A 24,180-nucleotide genomic window follows, 5' to 3' on the forward strand; every position below is an offset into this window, starting at 1 on the left:
AGGCAGCGCCCCTCCTCCGTCTCCTGTCTGTGGCTGTGCCCTTCTCCGGGTGCGCCCCTGCCCGTCTGGACGGCCCCTGCGGCGTCTGGCTCAGGTCTGGGCGTCTCTGTGGGTCTCAAGCTGCGCTCTTTGAGCTCATCCACGCCGGTCATTCCCCAGATGTGCTCACAGAGACGCGATGCGTCTCCCGCTGGCCCGTGCCTCCCTCCACAGTGAGGCCAGGGGGCACAGAGGAGCTTGCAGGCAGGAAAGGACGTCGGGATTTATTCACTTCATCTACTCCTTCTACACAAGAGACAGCCGAGCCCGCTGTCGAATCCAGTGGTCACCAGCTGCGTGTGACTAGATAAACTCACTAAAATGGAGCAAAATTAAAACCCCTGTCCTCAGTTGTGCCCGCCGCGTTTCAGACGCTCAGCAGGCACGCGTGGCGACTCTGTCGGGCCGTGCTGGGGACACCAGTCTCTAGTTGCCTGACCTCTCTGAGCCTCGGGGGTCTGCACTGTGAGATGAGGGTCGTGTGACACCTCGTCCGTGAGGTGGTCTGAGATCAATAGCGCGTGTGATGGCCTCAGCGAAGCGTATGTTGAGTCGTAGGTGCTCGGGGAGTGTGGTGCCCGCTGTTGCTGTCATCGCCATCGTTATGGTCACTTGTGCAAGCTCATTAGTGGCTGGTTGGAATTCTTTCCTTTGCAATTAATGTCGAGCAAAATTATTCACCGGGTGCTTTCTGTGTCCTGGCCCTGGGCTGAGTATTAACAGTCCAGAGGTAAGCAGAACGTGCTCAGGTCCTCAGACAGACGGGACTGTGGTCTGGCGTGACGGGCGCAGCGTGGGCAGTGGGCTGCAGCTGTGCCCTGCCCTCGTCCCGGTGCCTGATGTCTGTGAGGTGCTCGGTGATGATTTATCAGGGGACGTGCATGGGGTCTGGGCTCGGCCCAGAAACTGGCGGGGCCTGAAGGGACAAGACGCGTGTCAGGAACCGGGGGCTCCACCTCTGCTCCATACCGCTGACCTGCTGATGTTTCTCACTGACTGTCTTGCTCCCACTTCCCAAACACCTGCTGAGGAAATGCTGAGTGACAGGAGACGAGGGGGTTCTCAGTCCTGCAAGCTGCGTGGTCCCTGAGCAATTCCAGAGACATGTTGGCAGAAGTCTCCAGGCTGCTCATCCCTGCAAGCTGCTCAGTCCCTGAGAAATTCCAGAGACATGTTGGGGTTCTCATTCCTGCAAGCTGCTTGGTCCCTCAGAAATTCCAGAGACATGTTGGCAGAAGTCTCCAGGCTGCTGCCTGTTAAACCCAGCCCCGCTTCCCAGCTCCGTTTTGGCCAATTTCCTTGGATGCATCATCCCTGTTGATCAGCACCACCCATGCCATTTTCCATGTTTTCATAAATGTCCACGAGGAACATGGGCAGCCCTGCTGTGGCGATTCAAAGCGGCTCTTAGGGTGTGAGAATGGTATCACTGAGCTGGTGTAGACATCTGTCCTGGAGAGCTGTTTTTCATCTTAATGCTTTAGGCCCTGACCAGACCTAGTGATACGGCGTTAAAACCATCATTAGGCTCATCCATCCATCATGTTGGTTGGTTTAGTCGCTAAGTCGTGTCCGACTCTTGCAACCCGGTGGACTGTAACCCGTCAGGCTCCTCTCTCCCTGGAATTCTCCAGGCAAGAATACTGGAGTGGGTTGCTATTTCCTTCTCCAGGAGATCTTCCTGACCCAGGGATTGAACCCGGGTCTCCTGCAGTGCAGTTGGATTCTTTACTGACTGAGCTACCAGGGAAATCTATTATCCATCATCATTAGTACTCCCAAAGTAAAGACTTACTGTGACATTTCAAGGAACAAAGTCAACATTCCCCACAGACCTCCCTGGACTTGTTGTTCTTTACCCGCCTAGTTGTGTCCAATTCTTTGCGACCCGTGGACTGCAACCTGCCAGGCTTCCCTGTCCTTTACTATCAACTGGAGTTTGCTCAAATTTATATCCATTGAGTCTGTTACGCTATCTTAACTATTTCATCCTCTGTTGCCCCCTTCTCCTCCTGCCTTCAATATTTTCCAGCATCAAGGTCTTTTCCAATAAGTCGGCTCTTCACTGGTGGCCAAAGTGTTGGAGCTTCAGCATCAGTCCTTTCAAACACTATTCAGGGTTGATTTCCTTTAGGATTGATTGGTTTGATCTCCTTGCAGTCCAAGGGACGCTCAAGGGTCTTCTCTAGCACCACAATTGGAAAGCATCAATTCTTTGGCGCTCAACCTTTATGGTCCAGCATGACTACTGGAAAGACCATTGCTTTGACTATACAGACCTTTGTTGGCAAAGTGATGTCTTTGCTCTTTAATATGCTGTCTGGATTTGTCTTAGCTTTCCTTCCAAAGAGCAAGCGTCTTTGATTTCATGGCTGCAGTCGCCACTCATGGTGATTTTGGAGCTCAAGATAATGAACTCTGTCACTCTTTCCACTTTTCCTCCTCTGTTTGCATGAAGTGATGGGACCAGATAGCATGGTCTGATTAGTTTCTTGAATGTTGTTTTAAGCCAGCTTTTTCATTCTCCCCTTTCACTCTCATCAAGAGGCTCTTTAGTTCCTCTTCACTTTCTGCCATTTGAGTGGTATCATCTGCATATCTGAGGTTATTGATATTTCTCCCAGTTATCTTGATTCCAGCTTGTGACTCACACAGTCTGGCATTTCCCATGATGTACTCTGCATATGTTAAATAAGCAGGGTGACAATAGACAGCCTTGCCATACTTCTTTCCCAATTTGGAATCAGTCCATTGTTCCATGTTTGTTTCTAACCATGTTGCTTCTTGACCTGCCTACAGGTTTCTTGGGCGGCAGATAAGGTGGTCTGGTATTACCATCTCTTTAACAATTTTCCACAGCTTGTTGTGATCCACACAGTCAAAGGCTTTCACACAGTCCATGAAGCAGATGTTTTCTTAGAATTCCCTTCCCTTCTCTGTGATTCGGTGGATGTTGGCAATTTGATCCCTGGTTCTTCTGCCTTTTCTAAACCCAGCTTGTACATCTGGAAGTTCTGGGTTCACATACTGCTGAAGCCTGGCTTGAAGGATTTTGAGCAAAACCTTTTTAGCACGTGAAAGGAGCACGATTATCCGGTAGTTTGAACATCCTTTGACAGTGCCCTCCTTTGAGATTGGAATGAAAACTGACTTTTTTCCAGTCCTGTGGCCACTGCTGAGTTTTCCAAATTTGCTGGCATATGGAGTGCAGCACTTTCACAGCATCATCTTTTAGGATTTGAAATAGCTCAGCTGGAATTCCATCACCTCCACTAGCTTTGTTTATAGTTATGCTTCCTAAAGCCCACTTGACTTCACACTCCAGGATATCTGGCTCTAGGTGAGTGACCTCACCATTGTGGTTATCCAGGTTATTAAGACCTTTTTTATATAGTCTTCTGTGTATTCTTGCCATCACTTCTTAATCTTTTCAGCCTCTGTTAAATCCTTATCATTTCTCTCCTTTATCCTGCCTATCTTTGCATGAAATGTTCCCTTGGTATCTCCAATTTTCTTGAAGAGGTCTCTAGGCTTTCCAATTCTATTGCTTTCCTCTACTTTGCATTGTTCATTAAAGAGGGCCTTTTATCTCTCCTTGCTCTTCTTTGGAACTCCACATTCACGTGGGAATATCTCTCCCTTTCTCTTTGCTTTCTGCTTCTCCTCTTTCCTCAGCTGTTTGTACAGCCTCCTCAGACAGCTGCTTCACCTTCTTGCATTTCTTTTTCTTTGGGATGGTTTTGGTCACTGCCTCCTGTACAGTGTTGTGAACCTCTGTCCATAGTTCTTCAGGCACTCTGTCTATAAGATCTAATCCCTTGAATCTATTCATTGCCTCCACTATATAATCATAAGGAATTTGATTTAGGTCATACCTAAATGGCCTAATGGTTTTCCCTACTTTCTTCAATTTAAGCCTGAACTTTGGGATAAGGAGCTGATGATCTGAGCCACAGTCAGCTTCCAGTCTTGTTTTCACTGACTGTATAGAGCTTCTCCATCTTTGGCTGTGAAGAATATAATCAGTTTGATTTCGCTACTGACCATCTGGTGATGTCCGTGTGTAGAGTCATCTCTTGTGCTGTTGGAAGAGGGTGTTTGCTATGACCAGTGCATTCTCTTGGCAAAGCTCTTTTAACCTTTGCTCTGCTTCCTATCCAAGGCCAAACTTGCCTATTATTCCAGGTATCTCTTGACTTCCTGCTTTTGCATTGCAATTCCCCACGAAGAAAAGGACATCTTTTTTTGGTGTAAGTTCTAGAGAGTCTTGTAGGTCTTCATAGAACCACTCAACTGCAGCTTCTTCAGCATTAGTGGTTGGGGCATAGACTTGGATATATACTGTAGTGATGAATGACTTGCCTTGGAAGTGAACCAAGATCATTCTGTCGTTTTTGAGATTACACCCAAGTACTGCATTTCAGACTCTTTGGTTGAGTAAGAGCTCCTCCATTTCTTCTAGGGGATTCTTGCCCACAGTAGTACATAGTATAGTCATCTGAATTAAATTTGCCCTTTCCCGTCCATTTTAGTTCACTGATTCCTAAGATGTTGATGTTCACTCTTACCATCTCCTGCTTGACCAGGTCTAATTTACCTTGATTCACAGGCCTAACATTCCAGGTTCCCATGAAAATTGTTCTTTACAGCATGGGACTTGACTTTGACCACCAAACACATCCACAGCTAAGCAACATTTTCACTTTGGCTCAGCCTCTTCGTTCCTTCTGGAGCTGTTAGTAATTGCCCTCTGCTCTTCCCCAGTAGCATATTGCATGCCTTCTGACCTGGGGGGCTCATCTTTCAGTGTTGTATCTTTTTGCTTTTTCATACTATTCATGTTCATGGGGTTCTCGCCGCAAGAATACTAGAGTGGTTTGCCATTCCCTTCTGCAGTGGACTGCGTTTTGTCAGAACTCTCCACTATGACCCTTCTGTCCTGGGGGACCCTGCTCAGTGTGGCTTGTGACTTGATCAAGGTATGCAAGCCCCTTCAACACTGATGACTTAGTTCTAAAGAATGCCAACCCCACTGGACAAGATCCTCCCCATCTATTAAAAGTCAATCAGAATGGGGATTATTTAAACAGGGTGGTCAGGAAATACCTCTCTGAGGAGTGACCTTTGACTCCTTGACCTTTGAGCAGCAGTTACAAAGGCCAAGGCAGGAGCCAGCTCCGTGCGTTAGAAGAGAAGTGAAGCGCCTGCTGGGAAGAGTCACAGGGCTGGAGGCAGTGAAGGCAGGTGGGCAGCCCGGCTCCTGGGAGCCGGGGGTCTTCCCATGTTGAGAACGTGGCTTGGGCTGCCCTGGAGAAGAGGCTGTGGGGCCAGGATGCGGGGGCCTTTGCAGAAGTACAGGCAGGAGGAGACCACTGGTCTTCAGACGAGATCGGGCACATTCAGGGTGGTATGGCCATAGACCCACTGGTCTTCAGAGCAGCTCTCAATTTAGATCTGGGTGGAACTAAAGTAGTTATCAAACCACTTTTCTCTTAAAAATAGTCGAGGGACCCCGAGGAGCGTCTTACGTGGATTATATATCTGTTGATGTTTATCAAATTATATATTTAAATGAGAATTTAATTATGTGTTTGTTAACTTATTTTACATGATAATAAACCCACTGAAATAATATTTTTTGAAAAATAACTATATTCTTTCAAAGCAAAACAAACCGAGTGAGAACAGCATGGTTTTTTTTGTTTTTGCAAAGACTGTAAGGTCTGGTTGAAGAGAAGCGCCCTGGATTCTCACATCTGCTGCTGCATTCAGCCTCTTGTGGTATCACATGTGTCAGAGCCTCTGAGGAGAATGAGCCTTAATCTCAGGAAATGGTTTTGACCTTGTGGCTCCCCTTCAAGGGTCTTGGGGACCCTGGGATCCCCCGACTGGCCACACCTTGAGGACCACTGCTGTAAAGAGAAATGTCATCAGGTGGCCAGGAGAGGGTGGCAGTGGGGTGGGTTGGGGCGATTTCTGAAGGTTGGGAAGGTGTTTCCTTAGCAGAACCTTGTCTCTCCTTGAAAGCCCTGCACCTTTCACAGCTGTGGTCTCACGTTCCAAACACTGGGCAGGGAGGACAGCAGCCGTCAGCACCAAGGACAGCAGCCCGAGGGCTTGGGGGGCCCTCCTGGGTACCTGTTGTTAGATCATCTGTCAGCACCAAGGACAGCAGCCTGAGGGGCAGTGGGCGGGGGCTGCCTTTCTGCTGTCACCTGCACCAGAGGGCCCTCGACAGGGAACCTGTCGTTTGATCAAGAGCCTCGTCTTCCATCCTCAAGTCTAGAAAGAAAGTAGCATGTAGAGCCACCGTTTAGTCACCGTCCACTGCAGACCAGCCTCACCCGAGCCTTTCAGGTGTAAACTCAGATCCTAGCCCCCTTCTACAGACAGAGCAAATACAGGGCCTGCTTCCTTGTGTCAGTGCTAGGCATCCTTCTGTTTTTGTCAGAAGGTTATTTTTATTTCCACGTCAGAGTGATCTTACCCAACTGAGCCTGACTTTCCATTTCCCCTTGTATCCCCCTGTGAGGGAGGCATGGTGCCATATGATGAAATTAATGGAAAGATGCGGTTTACTTGTTAGGAAATCACTTTCCAGCAAGTGACCAAGAAACTCATTTGATTATGAGTCAACCCAAGTCTGCGTTGCTCATTTTCCACAAATTTCTTCGTTTTTCTTCTACAATTTATTTTTTCCGGTTATTTTACAGAGGAAAATCCAGTGAGCAAAAGTTTCTACTGTTATTGCTCTTTATGTCATTTTTCAGTTTAACTGTGTGGTTTTTTAAAAGAGAAAACATATGGAAAATTTCATAAAAGTGTTTTTGTTTGTTTGTTTGTTTTCCACTGATTTCTAAACTATTCTGTGACATTCCTGTTTTACCCCTTGAAATTTGAATGAACCATTTATGTTTAAAAGTACGTGACCAATTGGATGGTGCAAAAGACATTCATTCATATTTAAGGCAAAAGGAAATCAATCTGTGAAATAGTTTGTCGAGAACAAGGAACAGTTTCTGATGGGCATTTTCTCCTTTCCTGTTTTTAGGCCTTCTTCCTGGTCTACGCTCTGGGATGTCTGAGTATTCACTATGAAAAGGTAAGGTGTTTTATTCACACAATCCACTTAAAATTCCCTGATGTCAAAAGCACATTGAAATACTTTTCATATTGCTTTACTCCAAGTGTATCTACTTCCACTGGATGAAATTGGAATTGAATTTTTTTTCTCTAAGTTTAGTCTTTGGATCCTGAATTGAGACTGTTCAGGCAAAAAGCCGACTTTGACCCTTTGAGACTGAATTTCATTCCCAGATCCTAGGAGAGGAGCAGAGTCTTTATCGGATGATCAGGAAATCTATAAGAGTAGTACTGAAAGTTAACAGCAGAAGTGAAAGCCACCTGCGTTTAGCTCCCGATTCAGTGAAGGTTGTGAGTCCGGTACCTTACATGCGGCACTTCTGGGCCTTGCCTCCACGCGGGAAGAGTTTTACAGATGAGGTAACTGAGGCTCGGTAAACAAGCCACTTGCGCAGGGTCACGCAGCTGGTCTGGTTGGAGTCAGCATTTGAACTGATGCCAGGGCGGCTCCGAAGCCCACAGTTTTGTGCTGTAGCCTGCTGCCCTTGGAAGATTGTTAATCCTCTTTCCGGTAAAGGAGCTGGGGGCGGTGGGAGTCGAGAGTTCACCGGACACGTCTGTACTTTCTGAATTTTGGACCTTGTGAATACAATACCTCTTCAAAAAAACTCAAGCTAAAATCAAGGTGAAAAAGGTAAGAACATCAGACGGGAGAAGTGAGTGAAGTGAAGTTGCTCAGTCTTGTCCAACTCTTTGCGACCCATGGACTGTAGCCTACCAGGCTCCTCCATCCATGAGATTTCACAGGCAAGAGTACTGGAGTGGGTTGCGATTGCCTTCTCCAGGGGATCTTCCCGACCCAGGGATTGAACCCGGGTCTCCCGCACTGTAGGCAGACCCTTTACCATCTGAGCCACCTGGGAAGCCAGGAGAACGTGTATTTTATTCTTTCCTTGGGAGCACATGTCTTATCACTCAGCAGATTCTAACTTCATAAATCTTTTTCACAAGTGCTCCTGTGGTTTGGGAACGGGTGTGTGGCCGGCGGGTGACTCATTTTCTCAGGTGGCGGCCCTTCTCGGCCCGCCCTGCATCCTCCCCTGGGCCCTCGCTGACACTCGTCAGGACGTGCCTGCTGCCCTGAAACACGGCAGGCTGTCCAAATCGGAGTCCAGCCTTCTCTACCAGACTCTTGCTTGTTTTGTGGGGGGATGGATTTGAAGACCACGCATATACAGAGTTTCCACTGAAGGAACAACTGTTTTGGGTTTTTTGTTTGTTTAAGAAGAAAGCAAGCCCCAACTCTAGCTCATATTCATGGTGTTAAGATCTTAGGTCGAGACAAACGGAGCAAGTCTTATTTAGTGACTGAACCGTAAACCAACTAAAGAACGGCTTCTTTTACTCAAGGCTGAAATGAAGCAGGAACTTTCCAAACTTCCCTGGTACTTTGTGTGGTGTTTTTGAATTGACATGTGAGAATGTTATCTGAGCCGTGGTGTCTTCAAGTCCAACCTTAGAAACAAGCAGTTGGATTATTAATTTGTGCTATGGGATTAATTACTTAGTTTCAGAGACTAAATGGAGTATCTTTTCTTTTAAGGCTTTTACAGAATTAACTTTTTGCATTTCTGAACAGGGCCCACCATACCGTAGCTACCCATCAGGGTCTGTACGTGCTGGAACATGCGCCCTCGGCTTTGGGGCCCCCCAGCTGACCCCCGTTGCTCTGCCTGGGCTGTTCTCCCTCACGGCTCTGTCCACTGCCCTCCTTGCCCTCACATGGCTGCTCCCTGTCTCCAGGGTGGCTGTCTCGGGGGGCCTCGCCCAGATCCTCTGTGGCTGTGCTGTCCAGTGGAAATATGATGGGAGCCTCACACTAGGGCCGCATGCATAATTTTTAATTTTCTAATAGCCACATTGAAAAGGTTTTTGTTATTTTTAGTCAGCTGAAATTGATTGACATAGTTTATTTAACCGAACATATTTAAAACTACTGAGGTAGTCTTAACCCAACATATTTAAAACTGCTTCTCTTTTGCATAGTAAGTTTGCATTCTCTTTTGCGTACGAAGTCTTTGAAACTCAGTGTGTGTTCTACGATGGCAGCACGTCACAGGTGAGTGGCTGGAGGCCGCCACACTCAGGCCTGTATCTTCCGGCTAAAACCCTTCGTCGTGGGTCCTGTGTTCAGCTCACATTTGGTAGAGATGTTGTTGATTAACTGGCCAGGTGCCGGGTGGGTACACACATAGTAATGGCTGGTCTTCCCCCACCAACCATAGGAGCCTTTAACGATCATGAAGCTCTGGAACGCTTTCACCACCGTGCAGCCCACGTTCAGGACGACCTACATGGCATACCATCACTTCCGCAGCAAGGGCTGGGTGCCCAAGCCCGGACTTAAGTACGGAACAGATTTGCGTAAGTGATTTCTTGGCCTCACAGGCGCGCGGGCCAGGCTTAGGGTCCGGGTCAGATCCTGGGGTGAACATCAAGTCGGTTGTGTGTGCTGTTGCCATTTTTTCCTGAGATGCTGTCCTCCTCCTGGCTTAGATAAGAACGTTTGGATGAGGGTGGAGGGTATGTTTTTTTCTCTTGTCTGCTCTGAGATCTTAAAAGAGAGTCCACAGCCCCCCCCCACCACCCCACACTGTGATCTTGTGATGAAGGGCAGTCCCTTGTCTTCGGGGAGAGCTTCATTTGGCAAATTATGTGCAGTTAGCATTAATGATCATGGTGTACCTGTGATGATAGTGACAGCAATCATTGTTGAGCCCTCACTGAGTGCCAGGCGTCCGACGTTCATGACCTCATTTAATCCTAACAGCACTTCTGCGAGATTGATGCTCTCAATCCTCATTTTCCTGATAAGGAGACTGCAGTTGTGAAAAAAAGGGTCACCTGCTCTTAAAAGTTTCCAGGGCTAGTGTCAGAGTGCTACACTCTGAATGCTGGAACCCAGGCTCTTAGGAACTTGCACACGGCACCGCCTCCCTGCTCTTTATTTAAAGGAAGGAGTTGGGACCCAGTGAGCACCCCGTTCACCGGAATATTGCTGAGGGTCTCGTGTGAGCCAGATCTTCTTAGGTGCCAGGAGCACAAAGGTGAACATGACAGGTGAATCTGTCTGGGTGGAGCTCCTTACATGCTGAGAGGGGGACAAACAAGCAGACGTACAAATATGCACTGTAATTTCAGGGTACTGAGAAAAACAAAGTGGAATAAAGGGACAGAGAGTAAAAGGAAGGTAGATGGTCAGGAGAAGACTCTGAAAAGATGTGCCCCAAACTGCAACAACTCAAGTGCGACCCCAGTGAGGGAACAGGTCCCCTGAGAGTGTGGGGAGGAACCCCTGGGGCCCAGAGTAACCCTTTGCAGAGGAGCAGAGGCCCCGAGGCAGGAACGAGCCCGGCAGGCCTCAGGGCGTCCAGAGCTCCAAGGTCCCTCCCCAGGGAGAGTCAGGCTGGGGGAGATCACATCTCCCCCTGGCACAGACTTGGGATGTTAGTCTGCCTATTGGAAGTCTGAGGGGATCTCAAGCAAAGGAGTGACTTATATTTAACCACTTGATTCAATAGGACCTTTGTCTGCTTTACCAATAGATGGTGGGGTTGGGGTAGGATGAGGGGAGCAAAAAGTGGAAGCAGAGAGAGGAGTCAGGGAGGCTGACCTGAGCAGCCTTGCAGATGGAATGGATGTAGAGTCTAGGGGAGGAGAGGAATTCAGGGTCATGCCTAGATTCTTAGAGCTGTGTTTTGGACATAGTCAGTCAACTGGGGGCGAGGGGTGGGGGAAGATACTATAAAGATGGATGATTCTGGAGCCCAGGAGAGCCTTGAGGTACACCCTTGCCGGGGAGTGGTTGCATCACTAGGCCTGGGCAAGTGGGCAAAGGTCCTTGGGATCCCCTACCACAGGGGTCCCCAACCTCCAGGATCTAACACCTGATGATCTGAGGTGGAGCCAATGTAATGATAACAGAAAGATGTAACGCACATGAGTCATTCCCAGACCCACCGGTCCTTGGAAAAATTGTCTTGCATGAAACCATCCCGCGGTGCCAAAACGTCTGGGGGCCGCTGCAGTCCAGCACCACTGCTGCTCCCCTGATAAGCCCCTGAAACCTTCCCGCATCTGCACAGTGAGGGTGCTTCCTGGGAGCTCTTGAGAATTGCATGTGAGGTTCAAACAAAAGCGTCAAGGTGGTTGAGAGGACTCCTATGACGTCATGGCCCCCGAGGTCTTATGGGCTCTGTCACACACTCTCCCATGTATTTTTGAGCCTTTCCTTGTTAATGCACAAAGAAAGCCAGTTCAGTCTTTTAAATCCTTAAGTGCTCTAAAATCAGGTGTGCTTAACCTAGAATCATAAGATGATCCTCCAGGGGCACCAGCTCCCCCCCGCCCAGAATTTTATTCAAAATTGCATGTTTGTAAATGGGTGCATTTTTCTGCATCAAGAATGGGTTGTTGTCGTTCGGTCTCTAAGTCTTGTCCGATTCTGCTATCCCACGGACTGCAGCATGCCAGGTTCCCCTGTCCTTTACTGTCCTGGAATCTGCTCAGATTCATGTCCCTTGAGTCAGTGATGCTGTCTAACCATCCCAACCTCTGCCACCCCCTTCTGCTTTCGTTAAATTCTCAGAGTGGGTCAGCAATATGTATAAAGCTTAAGGAGGGCCCACTCCTCTAAGGTCCTGTTGTTTCTTCAGGGCCTGGGTTTCAGGTACAGGTGTCCTAACTCTGGGTCACCATGTGAATGATCAGGATGACCTCGAGCTTAGCTTGCTGAGTCTCCAGGTAACAGAGTCACCCACAGGTCACAGCACTTAAATGAGGTGAGCCTGAGGCCTGGCCGGCACTGGCCCCCGCCTGCCCACCTCCTCCCTGGGGAAGAGCAGCCGCTCAGGCCGCACGCTCGACAGGCCTCAGCCAGTGCGCTCCATGAATGGGTGGAACTTAAGCGGGATTTTCCAGTCGACAAGGCCACAGTGACGCTCTCAGAGGTGGCGGGGGTGACGGAGAGAGCCTTTTGGGGCTTGCCTGTGTGACCTCAGGAAGGTTACTGCACCTCTCTGAGCTTCCGGTCACTCATCATGTAACATGGATAACAACATGTTTATAAAGCAACATCTTCTTTATAAAAAGTAAAAACAGAAAGTTGCAGTGGGGCGGGACCTCTGTCCAGTGCGGTATAGGCATACCTTACTGCATGTGTTTTCAGTACTCAAGTCGTCTTTGTGGAGGGTGAGTAGAGAGAACTTGCCTCGTTTAAAAATAAACTGCCTTATAAAGATGGATGAAAGCGTGGACAGACGGACAGACTTTTTAAAAAGGAAGGAAATCCATCCACTGCTGTTTCCCAGCCCCCCAAGGCCTTTGCCCTGCTGTGGGGGAAGGGGCGTTTTATGCATTTGGAGGCGCTCGTGTGGTTACCGTGAGCCTAGGGCCCTGGCCCAGCAGTGCCGTGAAGGGCGTCTTGAGGCCAGCGTTCAGGAGCTGTGTGGCCTGCGGTGAGGGGCGCAGCCCCCCGACCTTGGCCCCCGCCCCAGGCGCAGCCGCAGGGCCTGCCCGTGTCTAACACTGCCGTTTTCATTTGGAAGGCCGGCAGTGTGACCATACGGATGCCAGAGCTGCAAGCACAGGTCACACCCAGGACACGCTCCCTTCACAGTTGTTCCTGCTCACAGAGGCGGTGACTCACGACAGAGGGCTGCCGTGAAACTCACGTCTTATCAGGGAGACTCTTCCCTGGACTAAGTCCCGTCAGTCCAGTCTCACTCCAGCAGCAGCCCGTGGAACGCGATGCGATCTCAGGTCAGGCGCAGCTGCCCGGCCACTTGACTGTGAACGCCCACCGCTGACAGCCAGGCCAGGAACCACTTGGGAGCCCTTCCTTACACACATCCCCATCCCCGCCCCCCCACCAAAGGCCCCTTGGCTGCCGGCTCCTGTGGCCAACGTCAGCTTGCCTGTTGCTTTTCTTCTCCCATCTTATTTCATCTTCATGCTCCATGAGGCTTGTGGCGCTCACCTCCTTCTACAGCCGAGGAACCTGAGGTTTCAGAGGGTCAGGGCAGTTACCAAGGGTCCCACAGCTGGTTGTTGTCATTCAGTCACTCAGCCGTGCCCAACTCTTTGCAACCCCGTGGACTGCAGCGCTCCAGGCTTCCCTGTCCTTCACTGTCTCCCAGAGTTTGCTCACATTCATGCCCATTGAGTCAGTGATGCTATCCAACTGTCTCGTCCTCTGTTGCCCCCTTCTCCTCCTGCCTTCAGTCTTTCCCAGCATCAGGGTCTTTTCTAATGAGTTGGCTCTTCACATCAGGTGGCCAAAGTGTTGGAGCTTCAGCATCAGTCTTTTCAATGAATATTCAGGATTGACTTCTTTTAGGATTGACTGGTTTGATCTCCTTGCAGTCCAAAGGACCAGAGTCTTCTCCAGAACCATAGTTCAAAAGCATCAATTCTTTGATACTCGGCCTTCTTTAAGGTCTGACTCTTACATCCGTACATGCCTACTGCAAAAACCATAGCTTTGACTAGATGGACCTTTGTCAGCAAAGTGATGTCTCTGCTTTTTAGTATGCTGTCTAGCTTTTCTTCCAAGGAGCAAGCATCTTTTAATTTCATGGCTGTAGTCACTGTCTACAGTGATTTTTGAAACCCAGGAAAATAAAATCTATTAGTGTTTCCACTTTTTCCGTTTCTCTTTGCCATGAAGTTATGGGACCAGATGCCTTGATCTTAGTTTTTTTAATGTTGAGTTTTAACCACAGTTGGTAAGTACAGAGTTTAGGGCTCTTTAGGTCTCAGCTCCATGTAGTTCCCACCATAGCTAAGTAATGTTGCCAGCCAGAAAGCCAAAAACCAAGTCCAGGATTTATATTTTTGTCCGAGGCATGCAGTTGCTGGTGGCCTTAACCCAGAGTTCTAGTTACTCCTGAGCCTCCTTCCCACCCATTTCAGTTTTGGATTCACATTGAGTGTTTGGTCGCGTGATTTCACAGCTCCCTGCAAACTAGAAGTTTCAAATCAGACGGAAAAATGGGAGCCATCAGAAGCCAGCAGAGACAGGATGTCCAGAGCCCAGAGTCCCATCACCTGTTGTGGAGAGCTGGCGGCTGGCCCGGCCCCGGGGAGAGGCATCAGGGCGCCCGTGCCCTCACCCAGCAGGGGGGAGCACCTTCATCCCATCTCATCTCCAGTCCTTTCCTAAGCCACCCTCTTGGCGTGTTTTTCCTACTGACTGTATCTTTTTGTTAACATCGTCCACATTTGTACATCTAATCCCTGTTAATTCATAAGTGCCATCAAAGCTATGGTTTTGGACACAGCTCCTGAGAAGATTCTCCTAGGTAATTATAACACCATGTAATACCTAAGAGAAATTGGAGTTATTCATCAACATCATCTAACCATTCAGTCCATCTTTTCAGTTTCCCACTTGTCCCTACTTTGTCTTTTGTAGCTGTTTTGGATCTTTTTTTTTTTTTTTGACAGGCTCCACTCAAGGTTCATTTATCACAGGGAGCATTTATCTGTCTTATAGTTTCTTAGGGAGGCCATGAGAAATGACCACAAACTCGGGCCCATAAAGCCGCAGAAGGTCCGAAGACCCTGAGCCTCAAACCGTGCTGTGGGCAGGGCCACGCTCCCTCCGCCCCTCCCCTCGTCCAGGTTCCGGTGGCGCCAGGCCTTCCTTGGCCGAGGCTGTGTCACTTCAGTCTCTGCAAAGTTCCTCCTTCCCCACACGATCACGTTCACGGGATTGGGATGCAGACGTATCTTTGGGGGCCGCCATTCAACCAGCACGGCAGTCTCTTCAGTCTCTCTTCATCTAAGAGCCCCCCCCACCTGTTGGTTTTCTGTGACGTCAACTCTTGTGAAGTCCTGTAGGATGTCCCGCCGTCTGGGTAGGTCTGCTCACTTCCTCGCGGTTACGCTCAGGCTCACCAGTTTTCAGCCGGCGCGGGTGATGTGTGTCCTTAGGGGCCGCGTCCAGGAGTGGGTGATGTCAGCTTGTCCTGCTGCTGGTGGAGCTGTTCGTTTGCTAAGTTGGTTGTTGTCAGACGTCTGCATTTTCCCTTTTGTAGTTCACACGTGTTTGTAGAGTGAGACTGAGTATCTGGTACCCCGGTAGTTACCGTGGTTCCCCGAATTAATTGTTGCACTCGTCACCATTTCCACCGATTATTGCACTCCGCCACTCATTCCACACGTCACGTCCTCCCTTCTCTCGGTTCCTTCAAACTTTATTTTTAAATACCCAGTATCCCTTAGACTTCTGAAGTTTTCATCTCTCTACTTGGAGGCATTTCTGTAAAACGCTCCCTTTTTAGCTCTGGATGCACTGTTACCATGGTAATGACTGTTATCACAGGTAACTTCGAGCACCTACACCTACATTATTTTCCCCACTCCCCATAAGGAGATTGGAACACGGGTGTCATCGTGTGGTCTCGGCACTGCTGAGCCTCGAACGGGGGTCTGACTGATTCTCTGTTCATGCTTCTAACCCTTGAGACGCCCCTCCATCGTAGTCAGGCATCCGAGGGGCCTGACGCAGGGGTCAGAGTTTCTTTCGAGCGGTGTCATGTTCCAGTTGAGTCTCATCCGTGAAGGGTGTGTGACTGATCAGAGATAACGGCATTTGAGAACTGGAGGAGATCTTAATTTCCCTTCATGTCTTCATTTTATGGCTCAGGGGACCGAGGCTCAGAGACGTTAATGACGTGTTTAGAGCCCCACAGCTGGGAGTGGCAGAGATTGGAGCGAAGAAGAGCCCCGAATTCAGCCTCGTCCTAGTTGGGGGTCTCCTTCCGCTGCAGCACAGCCCAGAAGTTGAGAGATGGGTGTTTAGATGTTTACTTCAGTTTGGGCCCTTACCCAGTGAATTTGAGCTGACTTTCCAAATAATTTAAATACAATTTAAATAGGAATTCTATTCTTAAGAGGAAGCCCAACCATGGGAAGTAGAGGTGAAGGGTTGCTGTATCATCGGTGGGGTCTTTCACCGGTTCTGACCTCTTGGTGCCAGAGCCAAAGGGAAACGTGATTAACTACAGGGTCAGTGTGGCCCAGAAGGAAAAGTTCTACCAGTTCCTCAAGGAAACAAAGCTTTCCTGCCTTGGTTTTCCCAAGAGCTCACATATATAACTGTGTTGTGAAAGTCACTCAGTTGTGTCCAGCTCTTTGCGACCCCATGGACTATACAGTCCCTGGAATTCTCTAGGCCAGAATACTGGAGTGGGTAGCCTTTCCCTTCTCCAGGGGATCTTCTTAACCTGGGAATCGAACCCAGGGATAGAACCCAGGTCTCCAGCATTGCAGGCGGAGTGTTTACTAGCTTAGCCTCCAGGGAAGCCCATAACTGTGTTAGTTAAGGTAACACCTGCAGCCCTGGTTGCATACAAACCACAAATTTCAGGGGCTTAGCAAACTCTTGAAGTTAATTCTGTTTCTATGAAATCCAAAGCTGGTGTCCGGATGGTGGTTGGACCAACTCCCAAAGGGGCTGCAGGAGCCTGGCTTCTTCATGTGGTCCCACGGGCTTCACGCAGCTTCAGAAAGGGACAGGCACAGGCTTGGTGTCTGCGAGGGCTTCAGGGCCAGCCCGAAGGGCCCATGACGCCCAGTCACGCCCGGCCGGGTGCTCAGGAGGCTGAGACGGGTCTCTCACGTGCCTGGAGAAGGAGCAGATGGGTTTGGTGGGCAGATGGCTACGCCCTGTCTTGCTTGAATTTGGGTCTCATTTGTGGGGTGCGGATGGGACGAGGGAGTTTGGGTCTCGATAACAGATTTGCTTTGCTAATTGCATTCTGTTCCAGGGGAAGAAACAGTTTGGGTTTTAAAACTAGACCAGAGGGTGTACTGCAGATCACCCACATGCAGAGCACCAGCTGTTTGTATCCCTTTGAGGACAGAAAGCACTTCATTAAGTAATAAAACAAGAGTTTGATTTCGAGTGGTTATACATTTTCTTTTTCCTTTGCAGTGCTGTATCGAAAAGGCCCTCCGTTTTACCATGCCAGGTTTGGAGTGATTCTTTTTTTTTTTTTTTCGGTTGGAGTGTAGTTGATTTACAATGTCGTGTTGGTTTCAGGTGTGCATCAAAGCGATTGATGTGCATACACATATGTTTTTTACTTTTTAGATTCTTTTTTCATCTAGGTTATCACAGAATATTGAGTAGAATTCCCTTTGCTATACAGTAGGTCCTTGTTCATTATCTGCCTTATACAGAGCAGTGGGTGTGTGTTCATCCCAAGCTCCTGATTTAATGGAATGATTTTTAAATAAGGTAATGGCTTAAAGGGACAGCAGGAACTTTCTGAGCTCCAGTTTAATTTTCAAAGGCACATGATTCCTCCTGGCCTAATAGGAGTCAGATTCCTCCTGGCCTAATAGGAATCGATACAGTATATCTGTGCCTTGTACATTAATGTCCCTATGCTATAAAACAAATATGTCATGATAATGTACATTTCAGCAGTAAACATTGAGTTAATCTGTGTAGTTACTGATATAGAGGAATTGTTCATCTTTGTATCAGTGAGTGTTAGTATCTAAACAGGTGAGTGAATTCACAGCTTTCATATTGGGAGAGAGATTCCCGTTCCTTTCCTGTAATTGCTGAAATCGGGCTGACTGTTTGTAATGTGAAGTATGAGTTTTTCATTAAAATGTTTTTCCCAGGTGTAGTTTAGGGGAATTCAGGATCAGATGATGTATGTTTCTGTCTTCTGCATTGTCGTTCTTGGTAGGATAGCATTCTTTTTAAGTGGGTTGACATCATGCGTTTCATTTCTGGAACGCCCCTCCCGTGTTTTCTAGTTACTCCGTCATCGTGGAGCTGGTGGACGACCGTTTCCAGGGTGCTCCTCGCAGACCTCTCAGCTGGAGGTCCCTGGCTGCCTTGAGCAGAGTTTCAGTCAGTGTCTCCAAGGTAACACAGCATCAGCTTTGGGGCTCACATGTCGCTTAAATGGGTGGATCTTCATATTAAATGTTTCGGAAGCACGAAAGGCATCCGTGGGCACTGCGGAGCATCTGGGCCCGCGGAGCTCTGGAAGGTGGCCCTCCTCCCACACCCTCCCTCTGCCCCACCGTGGGTGCACAGCTCCAGGGACCGAGCCCCGAGGTTCCCCGTGGGCGTGGGCATCAGTGAGCCTTGCCTTCCTTCCCGGGGGCAGGACCCACCAGCACGTGCTCAGAATCCTCCCACGCACATTCACAGATGACTCAGAAAACACTGACACGTTTGTTTTCACAGGTAGCAGGTCTCTCAGAGAAAGAAAGGGAATTAATGTTTATGACTGAACACTTCTGATGGCCCTGCCCATCAGAACAAGACCCAGTTTCCCCCTCAGTCAGTCTCTCCCATCAGGAAGCTTCCGTAAGCCTCTCAACCTTCTCCATCAGACAGCAGACAAGACTGAAAACCACAGCCACAGGAAACCAACCAATCTAATCACATGGACCACAGCATCATCTAACGCAATGAAACTATGAGCCATGCCGTGTAGGGCCACCCAAGACGGACGGGTCATGGTGGACAGGTCTGACAGAATGTGGTCCACTGGAGAAGGGAAGGGCAAACCACTTCACTATTCTTGCCTTGAGAACCCCATGAATAGTATGAAAAGGCATAAAGATAGAACACTGAAAGATGAACTCCCCAGGTTGGTAGGTGCCCAGTATGCTACTGGAGATCAGTGGGGAAATAAATCCAGAAAGAATGAAGGGAGGGAGTCAAAGCAAAAACAACACCCAGCTGTGGATGTGACTGGTGATAGAAGCAAGGTCCAATGCTGTAAAGAGCAATATTGCATAGGAACCTGGAATGTTAGGTCCATGAATCAAGGCAAATTGGAAGTGGTCAAGCAGGAGATGGCAAGAGTGAATGTCGACATTCTAGGAATCAGTGAACTAAAATGGACTGGAATGGGTGAATTTAACTCAGATGACCATTATATCTACTACTGTGGGCAGGAATCCCTTAGAAAAAATGGAGTAGCCATCATAGTCAACAGAAGAGTCCGAAATGCAGTACTTGGATGCAATCTCAAAAACGACAGAATGATCTCTGTTCGTTTCCAGGGCAAACCATTCAATATCACGGTAATCCAAGTCTATGCCCCAACCAGTAACGCTGAAGAAGCTGAAGTTGAACGGTTCTATGAAGACCTACAAGACCTTCTAGAACTAACACTCAAAAAAGACGTCCTTTTCATTATAGGGGACTGGAATGCAAAAGTAGGAAGTCAAGAAACACCTGGAGTAACAGACAAATTTGGCCTTGGAGTACAGAATGAAGCAGGGCAAAGGCTAATAGAGTTTTGCCAAGAGAACACACTGGTCATAGCAAACACCCTTTTCCAACGTCACAAGAGAAGACTCTACACATGGACATCACCAGATGGTCAACACCAAAATCAGACTGATTATATTCTTTACAGCCAAAGATGGAGAATCTCTACACAGTCAGCTAAAACAAGACCAGAAGCTGACTGTGGCTCAGATCATGAACTCCTTATTGCCAAATTCAGACTTAAATTGAAGAAAGTAGGGAAAACCATTAGACCATTCAGGTATGACCTAAATCAATCCCTTACGATTATACAGTGGAAATGAGAAATAGATTTAGGGACTAGATCTTATAGACAGAGTGCCTGATGAACTATGGATGGAGGTTCATGACATTGTACAGGAGACAGGGATCAAGACCATCGCCTAGAAAAAGAAATGCAAAAAAATAAAATGACTGTCTGAGAAGGCCTTACAAATAGCTGTGAAAAGAAGAGAAGTGAAAAGCAAAGGAGAAAAGGCAAGCTATACCCATTTGAATGCAGAGTTCCAAAGAATAGCCAGGAGAGATAAGAAAGCCTTCCTCAGTGATCAATGCAAAGAAATAGAGGAAAACAATAGAATGGGAAAGACTAGAGATCTCTTCAAGAAAATTGGAGATACTAAGGGAACATTTCATGCAAAGATGGGCTTAATAAAGGACAGAAATGGTATGGACCTAACAGAAGCAGAAGATATTAAGAAGAGGTGGCTAGAATACACAGAAGAACTATACAAAAAAGATCTTTATTACCCAGATAACCACGATGGTGTGATCACTCACCTAGAGCCAGACATCCTGGGATGTGAAGTCAAGTGGGCCTTAACAAGTATTACTATGAACAAAGCTCGGGGAGGTGATGGAATTCCAGTCGAGCTATTTCAAATCCTGAAAGATGATGCTGTGAAAGTGCTGCACTCAATATGCCAGCAAATTTAGAAATCTCAGCAGTGGCCACAGGACTGGAAAAGGTCAGTTTTCATTCCAATCCCTAAGAAAGGCAATGCCAAAGAATGCTCAAACTACCGCACAATTGCACTCATCTCACACGCTAGTAAAGTAATGCTCAAAATTCTCCAAGTGAGGCTTCAACAGTATGTGAACTGTGAACTTCCAGATCTTCAAGCTGGTTTTAGAAAAGGCAGAGGAACCAGAGATCAAATTGCCGACATCTGCTGAATCATCAAAAAAGCAAGAGAGTTCCAGAAAAACATCTATTTCTGCTTTATTGACTATGCCAAAGGCTTTGATTGTGTGGGTCACAATAAACCATGGAAAATTCTTCAAGAGATGGGAATACCAGACCACCTGACCTGACTCTTGAGAAATCTCTATGCAGGTCAGGAAGCAACAGTTAGAACTGGACATGGAACAACAGACTGGTTCCAAATAGGAGAAGGAGTATGTCAAGGCTGTATGTTGTCACTCTGCTTATTTAACTTATATGCAGAGTACATCATGAGAAACGCTGAGCTGGAGGAAGCACAAGCTGGAATCAAGATTGCCGGGAGAAATATCAATAACCTCAGACATGCAGATGACACCACCCTTATGGCAGAAAGTGAAGAAGAACTAAAGAGCCTCTTGATGAAGGTGAAAGAGGAGAGTGAGTAAGTTGCCTTAAAGCTCAACATTCAGAAAACTAAGCTGATGGCATCCGGTCCCATTGCTTCATGGAAAATAGATGGGGAAACAGTGGAAACAGTGTCAGACTTTATTTTTTGGGCTCCAAAATCACCACAGATGGTGATTGCAGCCATGAAATTAGAAGATGCTTACTCCTTGGAAGGAAAGTTGTGACCAACCTAGACAGCATATTAAAAAGCAAAGACATTACGTTGCCAACAAAGGTCCGTCTAGTCAAAGCTATTGTTTTTCCAGTAGTCATGTATGGATGTGAGAGTTGGATTGTAAAGAAAGCTGAGCACAGAGGGATTGATGCTTTTGAACTGTGATGTTGGAGAAGACTCTTGAGAGTCCCTTGGACTGCAAGGAGATCCACAGTCCATTCTAAAGGAGTTCAGTCCTGAGTATTCATTGGAAGGACTGATGTTGAAGCTGTAGCTCCAATACTTTGGCCACCTGATTGGAAGAGCTGACTCATTTGAAAAGACCCTGATGCTGGGAAGGATTGGGGGCAGGAGGAAAAGGAGATGACAGAGGATGAGATGGTTGGATGGCATCACCGACTCGATGGACATGAGTTTGGGTGGACTCCGAGAGTGGGTGATGGACAGGGAGGCCTGGCGTGCTACAGTCCATGGGGTCACAAAGCGTTGGACACGACTGAGTTACTGAACTAAGTAGCTGAACACCTTATGTCTTCTCTCACTAACCTGTTGTTATCCAAAGGGCGAGGAATCAGTGTTAGGGAGGTCGGATGATAAACCCGAGCTCACGCAGCTCTTGTGTGGAACCCAGATTCAAACCCAGGGCCACGTGTTTCCCGGCTTGTATTCGCCTCCATCCCACTCCCGGCAGGATTGGAGGGACAGTTCACCCTGTACCAGGACTACAAGCAATGAACGTGCAGAGTGTCCTCTGTTAGTAGTTCCGAGTTCTCTGTCCCGCTGCTGGAGGCGCGGGTGGCCCTGGGGGAAGGGCCAGCAGGAGCCCACGGCCGCTGCCTAGGTGCAGGCTAAGCTGCTGAGGCTTCAGCCTGTGAAAGTGGCTTTGTCCCATAGAATTAGGGGGTCTGTGCTGACTCCAGCATTGAGCACTTTAAACGCTTTGCCTACATTTCAGTGTATGTGCTGTGTCTGCGACGACCAGATGGCAGGTCTTCGGTCTAGAATGCCCAGTTACATTCCCCAGGGGAAACGGACATGCTTGTGAGTTGCGAGGGGGTGGAGGGGGCCCATGTTTCTTGCACACGCACTCAGGTTTGTATTTCTGTTTTGTGTGATACGGACTTTGTTTCTCCATGTCTCCTTAGGAACTTATGCTGTGCTATTTGATTAAACCCTCCACCATGACCGACAAGGACATGGACTCACCCGAATGTATGAAACAAATTAAAGTTCAAGTAAGTGAGCTCGGAGCCCAGTTCACATCATCTGGAAGGCTCTGCCCATCGTGTTGTGTCTGTCCTCTGGAAGGTGTGGCCCCCAGACAGGATCAGCGTCTCCCCTCCGCCCTCCCAGACCCTTCCCCGCAGACCACTGCCTCGCTCCCCCTCAATCCCGCAGCCCCACGGCCTCGATGCCATTGGTTTCTGTCGGCTGCGCTCAGCTGGAACCGCCTGTACTGCCAGCCTGGGGCCAGCCCGGCCTCTCCCGGTGTCCAGTCCCCGAGACAAGGGTCGCTGTCAGCCCGCTGCCCCCCGAACTTCCGGTCTGGCTCTGGGGCCTGGGCCGGGCTGAGGCTCCCGCATCTTCCTGGAGGGTGTTTCTCGGCCGGGACCTCCAGTCCATCCTCCAGGCGCCCAGTCTTGGTTAATACTTCTGTCCTTCCTCCCTGTTCCCGCCCCCCACCCTGCTGTAGGCCTGCAGAGTCCGTCTCCAGGGCCTCATCCCCCTGTTTGTCCTCATTGTGTCCACTGGGTTAGCTTTTCAGTAAATACCACTCAAGCCTGGAGTCCCTTCTCTGTGCTGACCCAGACACACTGGCGCCGTCACAGACCCGGTTCTGTGTTACACGTCGGGTTCACGCCAGCGCTTGCTGTTCCTGAAACGCGCTGCTAGACAGCCACAGCTGGGGCCAGGGGAGCTCTTAGAACCCTGGGGTGATGCCCGTAGATGCTGTCTCCACGCTGGGTTTGCCGCATCCACGTTTCTCCCCATGTTCAGTTGCAAGGAGCAGGAGCAGGTACTGTCCTTGTACAGACAGGCGGCTGGGAAACATCCCTGTGATGCCGCACGTCTAGAGTGTTCGTGTATTTCTGCTTCCAAAGTTCAGCCGCGTTTGTGTTTGGATTGGTTCCAGGAAGTGATTCTCAGCCGTTGGGTCTCTTCACGGGAGAGGAGCGACCAGGACGAACTTTGACAATTCAGCCTCGGGTTTCTGACCTCACCGGCAGATACCACTGAGCCTCCTGCATAAGCCAAATTCAGGGCGAGGTAAAGAGTCTTTTTGAGGTAATCGTCCCTTAATGTAAAAGTTGTAAAGGGCATGGCACTCCCGGCACCAGAAAGTGTTAGTGTTTTAAAAGTTAAATTCATGGAGGAAATCAGCCCTGTGTGGGGACCGCAGGTTCTGTCCTTGGAGTGCTCGCTCACCGACCCCCAGCCTCTCGCCCTGGCGCCTCAGCGGCTCTGGGAGGCAGACTCTCCCAGCAGCAGGGGACTTCTGTTACTCTCTGATTTTACCTGAAACGGTGGGTTCCCAGCAGGAGGCTCACCGCTTTGCGCTGCCTCTTGTTACCCACATCCAGGCTGTCCTGGAGGAGGGCGCTCTGTCCACAGGTCTCAGCTCTCCAGGAACTTCAGCCAGTTACCCCAACACGGAAAATCCCGTGTACTGTCTCCCAAGGATTGCTGTGTCATAAGAAGCATTTTAAAACAAGTTACCTCGTGATCTCTCAGTGACCTCATCGGCGGGCATGTTGCGTAGAGTACACGACAGTATGATTCAGGGCTAGACTTTAAGAGTTGTATGTCGCTTCACCGAACTTGTCATGAAATAAAAATATGTGGTGAGAAAAATGAATCGAGGTGTCTGGTGAGTGCAATCAATATTTCATAAAACACTAGACGAAGTAAGTAAAA

The 24,180-nt window shown here is 48.6% G+C and overlaps 1 protein-coding gene across 1 annotated transcript in view; it reads left to right on the forward strand.

Moving 5' to 3' along the window:
• Positions 1–24,121, forward strand: part of TSEN2 (tRNA splicing endonuclease subunit 2) — a 42,252-nt gene extending 18,131 nt beyond the window's left edge. The window contains exons 7-12 of the mRNA XM_043442737.1: positions 7,091–7,141; positions 9,408–9,546; positions 17,123–17,159; positions 17,962–18,073; positions 22,410–22,499; positions 23,399–24,121. Coding sequence (XP_043298672.1) covers positions 7,091–7,141; positions 9,408–9,546; positions 17,123–17,159; positions 17,962–18,073; positions 22,410–22,499; positions 23,399–23,458 — 489 coding nt within the window. The 3' untranslated portion in view covers positions 23,459–24,121. The remainder of the gene's footprint in view (positions 1–7,090; positions 7,142–9,407; positions 9,547–17,122; positions 17,160–17,961; positions 18,074–22,409; positions 22,500–23,398) is intronic.
• The last annotated feature ends 59 nt before the right edge of the window (positions 24,122–24,180 follow it).

The sequence above is a fragment of the Cervus canadensis genome, chromosome 22 (genome assembly GCF_019320065.1).
Source record: "Cervus canadensis isolate Bull #8, Minnesota chromosome 22, ASM1932006v1, whole genome shotgun sequence".
NCBI lineage: Eukaryota > Metazoa > Chordata > Mammalia > Artiodactyla > Cervidae > Cervus > Cervus canadensis.